General features: G+C 25.8%; 1 protein-coding gene across 4 annotated transcripts in view; it reads right to left on the bottom strand.

Moving 5' to 3' along the window:
• Positions 1-9285: 9285 nt before the first annotated feature.
• ClC-c (chloride channel protein 3) overlaps positions 9286-13018 on the bottom strand; it is a 6050-nt gene continuing 2317 nt past the window's right edge. For all 4 annotated transcript variants that reach the window (XM_011503117.1, XM_011503119.1, XM_011503120.1 and 1 more), the window contains 8 exons: positions 12526-12875; positions 12140-12301; positions 11779-12066; positions 11517-11699; positions 11226-11440; positions 10624-11142; positions 9897-10274; positions 9286-9737 (listed from right to left, as the gene is read on the bottom strand). In XM_011503117.1, coding sequence (XP_011501419.1) covers positions 9647-9737; positions 9897-10274; positions 10624-11142; positions 11226-11440; positions 11517-11699; positions 11779-12066; positions 12140-12301; positions 12526-12875 — 2186 coding nt within the window. In that variant the 3' untranslated portion in view covers positions 9286-9646. The remainder of the gene's footprint in view (positions 9738-9896; positions 10275-10623; positions 11143-11225; positions 11441-11516; positions 11700-11778; positions 12067-12139; positions 12302-12525; positions 12876-13018) is intronic.

Genomic DNA, 13018 nt, shown 5'->3' with positions numbered 1-13018 from the left:
GGGGGGGGGGGGGGGGCTCGGGGGGTCCGAGTGGTCCATTCATGCGCCGTGCCAGGAGTAAGAACGAATCGCGGCTCTGACAGATGCTGGACGCGCGTTGAACCAACCGATATGACCGAGACCCCTAGATATGATATGCTCTTGTATTCGGCGGTACTTTTGGAGTTTTTTCGCTTGCGTGTCGATCGTTCCTCATTCTCAATCCTGGGCATTTCGATCAGCTATGAATTATCGTATTTACGGATAAACCACCTACCTGAATTACAATCCATACATTTAAATATCATATCCGTCTCGACTCTCTTTTGCGCTCCCCAATAATCCAATATGCAAAAGCCTATAATTTGAAAGTCATAAACGTGAAACGTTAACGTGCTCTTTTGCCGACTAAAATTTCATTTAATTTCTTAAGCTTTTCTAATAATGTCAAGAGATACACATTCTGATTATTCTTTGTGTATAAAATTTTAAACAACAGTTGAAATGGATATGAGAGAATCTAATGCATATTGCCGGCTTTATAAATATACAGAAAAAATTTTATGCTCCTTCGACGAACATTGTACATCTGAAATTCCATTAAACTTATTAAAAGAATAAAAATTTTTTTCTAATCAATTTCGAGTGTCAAATTTTACGATAACGACAAGCCGTAGATATATTCAAAAAAAGAATATCTTAGTCATTAAACTATTATTATTTGTTATTATTATTAAAAATAAAAAAAATATTGTTTATGAAATTTTCTTTATAGTTTATATGAAAAGAGATGAAACTAATTTTTCTACATAATATCTGAATATTTGCGTTCGTATAACTTTTGCTTCCTGCATTGAAAACAGCCATATTCATATCAATGAACGTATTCAAATACACATTCTTCATAAATATGGATAATATAATTCGTCTTCTTATATATTAAATTTTATGATTTTAATTTAATAATGCTTAAGTTTTTTGATATGTTATTAGAAAAATATAAACAAACGAGATGAATACAATATATATGCATTGACATAAAAATAGACTTTGCATAATAATGAAATAGTGAAACAGCAACAACTCAAAAATATACATGCAATAATAGTTTTTTTTTGTTTTTTATTAAAAACAAAAATGTACGGATATCTGTTATGCTTAGATAGGAAAATTTATGGATAGAGAATAGAAATGTAAAATCTGCCAAAAGAACATAATTACGTTCTTTTGTCAAATAAAAATGAAACTAATTTTTAAACACATTTGCAAATGTGATTTATTTTAAAACGTATATGTCGCTTCATCTTAACAAGTTATTTAAACAAAATTCAGATGAAAAAACTTAATAAAGTTGATAAAATACTATACATATTTATACATATTCGATTACTATAAATTAAAGACGGTAATATGCAATAATTTTCTTTATATTATCAACAATTTCATATTAATTTACAAGGATTCCATTATGCTATTTGTAAAAATGTTATTAATACGCGTAAATTAATTTTTGATAGTTATTTTAATTAAATAATATATTTGAAAATACTTTAGAAATTATCTTTAAAAAACTATTATCTTATCTTATTCGACTCGAAGTTTTAATATTATTTAATATATCAATACGTTTATAAATCGAATAAAAGTAATTCTTAACAAACAATGTTAAAAAAGAATTTATAAGAATAAAACTATTAATAACTTATTAATAGATTTTAAAAACATGTGATTAATTAGTTGAATATCGCTTATTTTTGAAATATCAATCTGAATTTTAATTGAGAGTGCTAATAGCCTTGAAATAGTTTTACAATTTTACTCATTTTAAAAAAATCTGTCTATTCACACTTCCAAATAACAGTTACATAAGTATAATTTATATATCATATAATAATAATAATAATAATAATAATAATAATAATAATAATAATAATAATAATAATAATAATAATAATAATAATAATAATAATAATAATATATTGCGGATATTCATAAATCTAAAGTTCCTTTCAACATTAATAGGCGTCTAAAATTAAAACAAAAAGAAAAACAAAATAATTACAAAAATTAAATCAACATTAATTTTTTTCAAAAATATTGTAACGTAATATAAAATGTTTAATAAAATGAAATATATGATATTACCTTAATTTTTATACAATAATTTTAAAACAAGAAAGAACATATTACATTACATTAAATTGAATAAAATGTAATTAGTAAGTAAAAGTTAATATTTATATTTGTTTCCAATAATTGTAAAACAGTGAATTAATTAAAAATTCAACAAATAAATTATTTTTTACATCGCTCCAAAAAAGAATTTATTATAAATCTTATTGAAAATCTAAAAAAAAATAACTTTCAATTACGCAAATATTTAAAATTTCTTTTACACTAATACTTTATAATACTGTATTATCGGTAAAATTATTAACAGTAGAATAATTGAATGATGTATATGTCGAATAAGCTCCCCCCTCCTCAATACACACACACACACGCACAAACAGGATTATTCATTTAAATTTCATTATCAATTTATTTATATTAATTAAATGATTATGCATGTGTGTATATGCATTTAGATATATTGTAATTTTAAAAATGTCAATATTGTTTATTTATTTTGTAATGATAATATTATAAAAAAATTCAAGTTTTTATAAGAATTGATAAATTGATTTATTGTTTGATTTAATTTATGTAAAATATTCTAAGAAATATATCTAAATAATTATCACATATTACAAAAAAAAAAAAAAATAACATCTGTATTACTTCCTAATTATTTTATACATTCTCTAATGTTATACATAATTATTGTTTTATATAAATTATTTGTACATTTTTTGTAATAAAGACTAATTATAAAATATAGTAAAAAAAAATAAACTAAAACGATGTCAATTGTTAAATAAAAACAATAAGTACATTATTTATAGTTAAATTTACAATACAATTATAATTACTTTCATAAAAGAAAGATCGACTAATAGAATATTTTATTTCAGCTATTAAAAATTAGCATTATCGTTTTAACTTATTGAGTATAATGGAGATACAAATTTGCTTGTTCGTAATTAATTGTTGAATATAATAAATTTATCAACTTAGTCCATCTGAGTTACGTTACCTATAGTGCAGCCGAATAATTTCAATAAATTGTGTTCAAATGCAAAAAGAGACAACAAAAATGTAGTTGACCTAACGAATGGCACTCTTGAGTAGCAAAATTTAATAGAAATAATAGATAATTAAATAATATGCTTATCATATGTGAAAAAGAAAAAGAACACGTAAATGTTCAAAATATTTAAAGGCCCGATAGTTAAGAAGAAAAAGCTAGAAGGAAGAGTGGATAATAAAATGACAAAGGACATATCGGTATTAAAGTTTCGCGTGCTGAATAGCACAAAACCTTTCGGATGACAAGATCCCTTCGTCTCTCTCTCTCTTTCTCTCTCTCTCTCTCTCTCTCTCTCTCTCTCTCTCTCTATTAGCATTCGCGCGCGCATGTGCATTTTCCTTGTCTCCTTGCGTCCAATACAAATGTAATATGCATGGGAGTTGCGAGCGCTGCATTGTCGCAAATGCGCGGCGCGCCGCATCAATTATCGTAGCTAACGTATGCTAAGTGCAGGGGGACACAACACGGCCGATGCCGGCACAACGGCGATGATGAGAGAGCGGCGGAATATGGGCACGTCCAAGGTAATGAGGTGACAGCGAGAAAATCGGCCGTGTTCGTTATACATTAGCAAGCGGCTCATCTCACGACCCGAGCGAGGGACAATGAAGCGGATCGCCGCTATTTGAATTCACCGCAGGCTTTTTGACGCTCGCGCGCGCGCGCCTGCGCCCCACTCTCAAATATCGCATAAGTCTCTACGTGAGCAGGTTCCCTATTTTCCCCCTCTCTATTCCCAGCATCTAATGACTCAATAATTGCCAATTTGCACCAATTTCTTCTTTGTTCTTATTGCTTGCTTATTGTCCCGTATATATATATATATATATATATATATAAACAGCGGCAGTTTTTATTTCTCCGCCGAGATAAATTATCATTTCGCTACGCGTCCTTCACGCCTCTCTTATTTAGTGTGATGCACGCGAGAGCACCGATTGATAATGTATAATAATACACTTTGATTTTCATGTCAGATGGGCAATTTAATTTCGACTCAATTTTCGTTAAATCTTGATCACTTCCCTTTCGGTTAAACATACCTATAATTTTTTATGTTATTTTTACGGAAAGGCCCGACGATTCCTTCTCTTCATATTCATTAAAGGCAACTGCGTCTCGGAATATAATACGCAAGAAATAACATATTGTTTCCTTCAACGATATTTAAATCAACCAATTAACAGCTAATATTTGCCTTGATATTGTTAATAACGAAATTCCTTTTACAATGAAAAATAAAAAAAATATATTTTCAACTTCAGATGCATTTAATCGTTAACTTTTCAATATTATCAATAATAAATTAATTTTTAAATGTATAAATTTACAAAGAAGTTATTACGAAAAGGAATTGATCATTTTGTTTTCCATTTTCATTAAACTTGAAAATCAATTCTGTATTTAAATATTTATTTGAAGAATATCGTCTACATTTATAGGTTTTTAGTATGCATTATTATTTTACTTTAAACCATATCGACATTAATATTTTTTAAAATTTTATTTATTCGTTATTGCTGACTGCCTACGAATTAAAGTAAGTGTCTATAAATTGTTGAATATGTGCATTGTTTATCGTTATAATAATTAACAAATATTTGATTTGCATATTATACGTAATAATATTTTTTAAACAAATAACTTTTAATAATGCTTGTTTCTTTAACACATCCTTCAAATTAAAAAATATATAAATTCATAATTACGCTGAACTCTATTTGAGTGGATTAATTCTACTTATGGAGACTGGGGCAGAGATCAAATTGAAATAAAAGATGAAAGATTTTAAACATTGTGTTAAAATTTGCGCGCAGACACACACACACACGCACACACATAATTTCTTGAAAATTGATCGATTGATAAAAAGTGATTATATCTTATTGAAATATGTCTAATTTTATTATTAAAGCTTTTAAAAACATTTTGCTTTAATATATGATCTGAAAGATATAATAATTATAAATGAATTGAATAAAAATCATGAAAATGCATAAAATACTTTTTACTACGCTTTATATTATAAATAATTAATTGCATAAATTTTATTCTTACAATTTTTATACAATTTACATTAAAATATGTAATCTTAGAATATTTTAATTATAATTGAAAATTAAATTAATAATAAATAAATGCTTTATTATTTTAAATATATATATTTATCTATTTCTTATTTAAGTTCTCTTATACAGAGAGGAAGAGAGAGAGAGAGAGAGAGAGAGAGAGTTGATAATAATTTTAATTTTTAAAAAAATAATCAGTTAATTGGCAAGAATAAACTATCTGCTACAGTTTACAAATTACAATTTTTTATTTATGTTCTTACTGATATGTTACTAAAATCTTATTAATTTATATAAAAACGTATACAGTTTACCTATCAGTATAAAATTACAGTAAAAGAGATTTAATTAAAGAAAACAGGAAAATCAAATAAAATCTTTCTTTACAAATGTATACAACAAAGAAAAAGAAAATAGATAAAATTAAATAGGAAGAAATAAGAAACAAGACAAGTAAAAAAATTATAAAAAATATTTATAGGAATATGTGTTAAAAAATAATAGTATTTTAAGGAGAAAAAAAAATAAAGAAAGAAAATTAAATAAAAAGTATTAGATAGAGAAAAAATTAATAAATGCACTGAAAAAGGCGAATTTAATTAATATTTTGATGAAATGTATAGAAATAATGATTAAAAGATAAATTAAACAGATGCAATAAATTGAACTTAACTATTTAAAAATATAAATAAGGTAAAAGGGAAAGTAAAAGCATAGGATATGAAAAATATGGTAAAATAGAAATTAATATCCAATTAAAAACGTGAAGAATGAAATTGTATAAAAAATACAAAAAAAATAATGAAATACATTATAACATATATATATATATATATATATGAATTTTTTGAAAACATTTAAATGATATGAACGCAAATATTATATAATAATAATTAAATAATCATATATTTACTTAGAAAAGCATTGAAAGGCATTTTACGGTATTAATACTGTAATAATTACGTTTTAAATCTAAAAATATAAATAATGAAAATGAAGAATAATTAATTGATAGCTTAGTTAATGATATTTAAGAGTTGAATTAATTTCTTACGAATACATTTAAAATTACTCTAAAATGTAAAAATTTACTGCTAAATAATAATTAATTATTATTGAAAAAGACTTAATATAGTCATTTAATCAAAAAAAAGTTCAGACAAAAAAATATGTAGAAATGTGTATTTAAATATATTATATCTTATATTAAATATTTTATATTTATATGTTTGTTTCTCCTTACGTAATTAAATATAGAACACCACAGAGCACATTTGCAATCGCAAGTCATAATAAGAATTTGTATATATAAAGATTTCAATTGTCCATAAATTGAAAGAATTTGCGATATTTTTGCCTGATATTCAATCGGCGCACTACCAAAAAAATATACGTAATGTGAATATCGAATACTGTCATACGCACTAAAAAATAACATATTAATTCTTTCAATATTTGTATGTAAAAACATAGAGATAAAGCAATGTGTAATTTAATATTCGATATTATTATTGAATTTATTATTTAATATATATGTTAATTATAAATATATTATTAACATTAAACCCATAACGCTGAAAGAAATTGATCTCTATTTTTATCATATTTGATTTTTAGAATCGAAATACTGAAATACAAAATTTATAAGTCAAATATACAAAATGCATTTGCGAAATTTAATTTTTAAATTTAAAATTATTAACTAATATTTATTGAAAATATAAATACGATAAAACCGATCTAAAAAGACAAAGACACTTGTGTGATATCAATCAAGTCAGAGAAACTGAATTCCGAAAAAATTCTAAACTTGCTCATCTTAGTAATAATTTGATACATACCCTACTAAGGAGGCAACACAGATTTGTCCTCCTTACAATTAAGAAATATGGATCAATAGCTGTTTGTTGGAAAAACTACAAACAATGGTAATTTCGAATATTATTTACTTTGGATTACAACAATCAATGGAAGCAGAGACATTTGTAAGAATCACTCGGGCAAGCTTTTGTATACGCCGACTATCGATTGCGTTAGAAATTAAGGCGAAAATATTTTTCTAATAAATGTTTAATAAAATTAATATATTAATAACATATTTTACCGTAATAATATAAACAATAAATAAATTCATTCAAATTGATACCATATATTTGTTGCTATTTAAAACAAATACCTTTGAAAATAAATTCTGGAATAAACAAGAATGCATAAATGCATTTTCATAATAATAATAAATAATTAAATAAATTATATTATAAATTCTAAATCAATTCACTTCTTTTTCAAAATTTGTGAAATAGGATATTAACTAGACACCAGTTTTTTTTAATTATTTAAATATAATTTTCAAATTTTCTAGCAACTATTTTGGATGAAACTTTAGATATAAAAATAAAATAAAAGGATTTTTATTGTCGTTAATATCTTATTTATAAAGCTTTTTGGTAGAAGAATGAATTTTTAGATCAAAACTTATTTTATTTATTAATTTGTCAATATATATTGTAAAATTGTAAATTTTAGAAACAAAATTTTCTAAATTTAAACAGATATTTTTTTGTACAAAATAACACAAATTTAAAAGAAGTGAATCCTTCCGATTCACACATTAACAACAAGCTTTATAATAAGAAAATAAGAAAATATATTACAATGAATATGAACAATATCAACATTTCAAATAAATGAAAACATTTATTTGTAATTTTTAAATTCGTGAAAAGAGTATATTGTTCATGTTAAAAACTCAAGTAAAAATTAATTCTTATAGCAGAAAAAATTCTAATTTATAATGATTTTATGTTTTTTCATTCATACAATATATATAATAATAATATTCTTCCAAATCCTTTAGATTTTAACTACTTTTCTTACTTGAAGATTTGTTATCAATGATGATTAAATTTTCATAAGATATTGTATTAATCTACTCTTATAATCGACCGTGAAACTTTATAAAATATAATAAATACTAAAAAAGATGCAATATAATACATTATTTAACATTAACAACTACTTATTGCTTATTTGTAAAAGAAACCCGATAATAATTTTTTTAATTTTTAGAGAATGAATGAATCTGATCAATGTTTTTCATAACCTTATTCAAATAACAATGTTGCAATATTTTAATAGTATATAACTTTTATTTATTACTTCAATTCATACAGTAATTCTATAATTTTTTTAATTTGAGACAATGTTACCATTTAAATAATTTTAAATTTAATTAATTAATTAATTATAAACTAAACAAGTTGTACGTTGCAGAATGAAAAATAAAATTTTACTATTTCATCAATTAAAATAATAAAAATTTGTTTTTATTAAATAATCATATTTTTAATTTTCTCTTTTACAAAATAAAGTGCATAAAATAAATATTACATTTTTCATTATATCCGAATATACTTGTCATTTCATTTAAAAAATAATAAAAATGAAGTTATTAAAATATTAAAAAAAAATTTTTTTAATCTCTGATCGTTTCACAATTATGGAATTGATGAATTCAAGGCGCTTGTTTTTGCTGTAATAATAAGCAAAAATTAACAAATTTTACAAATTCTATTGGACTTTATCAAAGATAATTTGACATACTATTATAAGGATCAAACACTTCTATTGATTAAAATTATATGCATTAAGATAAAATGTCTGCATTCGTTTTTGACAAAAAAACTGCATTCGTCGTGTTATCGACGTTCTCGCAACTTGTTTATCATAATTACACGGATTATTACTATTAATACTTAAGCAAAAATAGCTTTTATATGTTAAAAGATACATGTGCATATATATATATATATATATATATATATATATATATATACATATGCATACGCATGCTTGCATTTATGTATGCATGTATAGACATTTATAGTTTTAATGATTTTGGAATAGGAAAGGAGACGAATTCATGAACAGACCACAGAAAAGGACAGTCGTATCAGTAAAATATAAATATTATGAAATTAGTGGCATAATATCTAGCCATCTCAATGTTAATGTAAATCGAATACATCGTAAAGGCTCTGTAATTTATTTTTTTTTTTTTTTTTTTTTTTTTTTTTTTTTTTTTTAATACAAACAGCAATTCGAGAACACCGACTGTATATAATAGATACATTTGATTAAATTACACGAGTGACTATATATTATACGATAAAAGTAAAAAGAACAAAACATGAGCTATGAACAAATAGTACACATAGTTTGCTCACGAATAATATAATGACGTCTTATGGAATTATTACTTCGAACATTTGGTGATGTCTCATTTTGCAACTATGTTAATCCGCTTTAATAGCATTAAAACCAACTTTTCAGATTGACTCTATCAGACTTAAATCTTTGATTGAGTTATCAAGCATGTTTCGCATACAGATATTTATAGAAAACTAAATTAATTAAATAATACAGAATTTGGATCCTCATCATCAAGTTGCTTTACATGCCTCAACACATCTTTTTTAGTAATGACTCCGAGCAAACGCCTAAAAATATAAATTAAATTACTATTATTTAGATTGTAAATATTCATCATAATTCATTTGATATTTAATAAGATACTTTTATTAATAGACGACCTTAAAGCCAATAATAATAAAATTAAGTGATTATACATTTTAATTGTAATAGCCTGAATTACATACCCATTATGCGTAACAAGCATTTGTCGTAAGCCTAACTTTCTGAACATATCAACAACAGTCTCCATCGGAGTCTGATCTGTAATAGTAATTGGAGCCATATCCAAGATTTTTTTCAGCTTGAGCGGCGGATGTGTATGTGTCTGTATATTATTACCACTTGTGAAAATTACAAGAGATTGCCTGTTTATACCCTCAAGCATACGTTTTGCATTAGCAAGAGCTAAATTTAAATCTCTTCGTAAAACAAAGCCAACAAGATATTGAGACTCCTTTGAAACTATAACAGGAAAACCATTATGCTCGGTTTCCTTTAAGAGGTTCTCAACATCTTCGACCGTCATTGAATCTTGAGTAAGTACGTGTAAAGTTTCATTGCGCCTTTAAAAAAACAAAAATCTCATTTTTTGACATCTTAAGGATAAAATATTATATTAACATAAAAATACAGGTGCCAATATTTATACAAATTTAGAAAATTTATTCTATTTAATTAAACTTTATTTAAATTATTCAATAAATATCTTTAAAATATTCATTAGTAATATTATAAATAATAATTTGAAGAAAAATAATGTTATAAAATTTTAAATTAAATTAAATGTATTTGCCTTTAAAAACTGCAAGATTTCTAAATGTCAGTGTTACTATAAGACATATTTAGACACAATTACATACTTTCATTATAATATGCAAACAAGAGAACAATACAATATAACAATATACTCACTTTGGTTGCATTACATCAGCTGCTAGAGTAGTATGTTGAAATTCATCTTTACTATCAAGGAAGGGATATCCATTAAGACCAATGTGCGCATCATAAATTCCTTGTTTGCCAAGAGCATCTCCGACCCATTTGCTTGCCATTGCCGCTGCCATTAGTGGTACTATATACCGAACTCCACCTGTCAATTCAAACATTATTACCACAAGAGATACTGTCATGCGAGTGACACCTCCTAAAACCGCTGCTGCTCCAACAATAGCATATAATCCAGGAGTTATACAATCTTCGCCTGTTGAACATTCTTCACTGAACATCCATATGTGAGGATACTGATGAGCAAGTTGCTCCATGCCAATGCCAACTATGCGACCAACTATGGCACCAAGACACAGAGATGGTATAAAAAGACCACAGGGCACCTTCATGCCAAAAGTGAATATGGTCATAATTAATTTAAAAATAAATGCCAATACCAAAAGGTAAACTGAATTAACATCAGCAAAATTTCGTTGATAGTCACTGTGAAACAAAATATTTAAAATTAATTTTTTTAATTTCAACTTTAATTTGTAATATTATTGAAATAACGTTAATCATCCAACCATAACATATCTGTATCAGACACGCCACATTTTCTAAATAGTAAGTAGATGAGTTGGCTGGTACTCATTCTCGTATATGGATTAGGATAAGCAATAACTGCTGTAAGAACAGTTACTACTAATACCTCAGTAACTGGATATTGTCCAAGTTTAGATGATTTACGATATCGACACCAGCGAAGATTAGCTTTGATAAATAATGTTCCAATTATTCCCTACAATTGTTGAAAAAAATCACATTATGTAATTAAATAAAAATATGATACTTTTATATTAGACATGCATACTTACTCCAATAATTCCAAGAATAATAAAAGGAATAAGCTCAAAAAAGATCCAGGGTTTATTATATTCAACGTAAAATAGTACAGAATGTTTATTGCCAAATGGATTTATTGATCGTAATACGAAAGCAGCTACAAGAGCACAGAAGAATGATCGCCATAATGTTTTGAGAGGAAAATAGTAACTGACCTAGAAATTTCAAAATTTCATTAAATTTAATATGAAAAAAATACTATATAATTTTAAAAGATCTGCAACTGTAAATTACTTCTTCTAAGCTAAAAAGTACACCTCCTATAGGTGCTCCAAAAGCCACAGACACTCCAGCTGCAGCTGCAGCTGATAAAATTTCCCTCTTTTTTGCTTCATTTTTGCCATACTTAGGAAATAAATAAGAAAAAATATTGCCAATACAACACGCAATATGTACCATCGGACCTTCTTTTCCAAGACTTAAACCCGCTGATACAGAGAGAATAAGTCCTACAGATTTGATAATTAACGTCCATTTACCCAAATAACCTCGGATAATAAATCCACTTAAAATTGTTTTAATCTTTAATAAAAAATGTTATATTAGATGAAAAATGTTATACTAATTTTATAAGCATTTATAAGACTTAATTTACCTCAGGTATACCAGAGCCGCAAGCGTAAGGAGCAAACATTCGCACTAAAGATGCAGACAATGAGGCAAACAAAAGTGCCCATGCAATATAAAACATATAAGAAATAATATAGGGACCTGCTCCATTTTTTGATTGACTAAATACTTCAGGCCACGTTCTCCACTGTCATTTTAAAATAAAATTAATGACAATTAGTTTAATAAATACTTTCATACCTAAATAAACCTTTTAAAATAATAATAATAATAAAACTAAGTGTATCAGTATATACTAATGCATTTGAACTTCTAGAAAGAATATTTTTAATTTTGTCTGCCTAATGAATATATTTATCAATATTCAAATCAATACTCCACAGTGTTTATTAATTATATTGATCTATTTACCTGTGAACAGTTATCTCCATCAAAAGAAGTTTCATTAGAACTCCAACAGCATTGTTCCTTATTTAACCAAAATGCTTGTGGGCAAATTCCAAATTTGAGATCAGTCATCCACGATGCTCCTATATCAATAACACCAGCCGCTACTCCAGTAAATAGACCAACAAATAATACGCAAAGCCATCCTGACCAAGCGTCATGGGCTCCCTTGATTAAATCCCAAATAGAATCGTGTTTTTTTTTCAGTATATATCGGTGGTGCATACGATCTCTGGCAATATCTCTTTGCCAGTCGATAGTATGGAAATCATCATATTGGCCAATACCAGGAATATCATCAGAATCAGCCGAGACTATATGAAGAAACAAACAATTTAACGTGATCAATAACATGGACAAAATTGAAGGTATTAAATTTTTTCGAAGTAAACTTGAATTCCAAATTAAATTAGCCTCCAGCAATAAGTATTGTAATAAGTACGAAAAATAAAATGCT

This window comes from Ceratosolen solmsi, unplaced genomic scaffold (assembly GCF_000503995.2).
Source record: "Ceratosolen solmsi marchali unplaced genomic scaffold, CerSol_1.0 scaffold45, whole genome shotgun sequence".
In the NCBI taxonomy this organism is placed as follows: Eukaryota; Metazoa; Arthropoda; class Insecta; order Hymenoptera; family Agaonidae; genus Ceratosolen; species Ceratosolen solmsi.
This window is presented reverse-complemented; position numbering and strand designations above follow the sequence as displayed.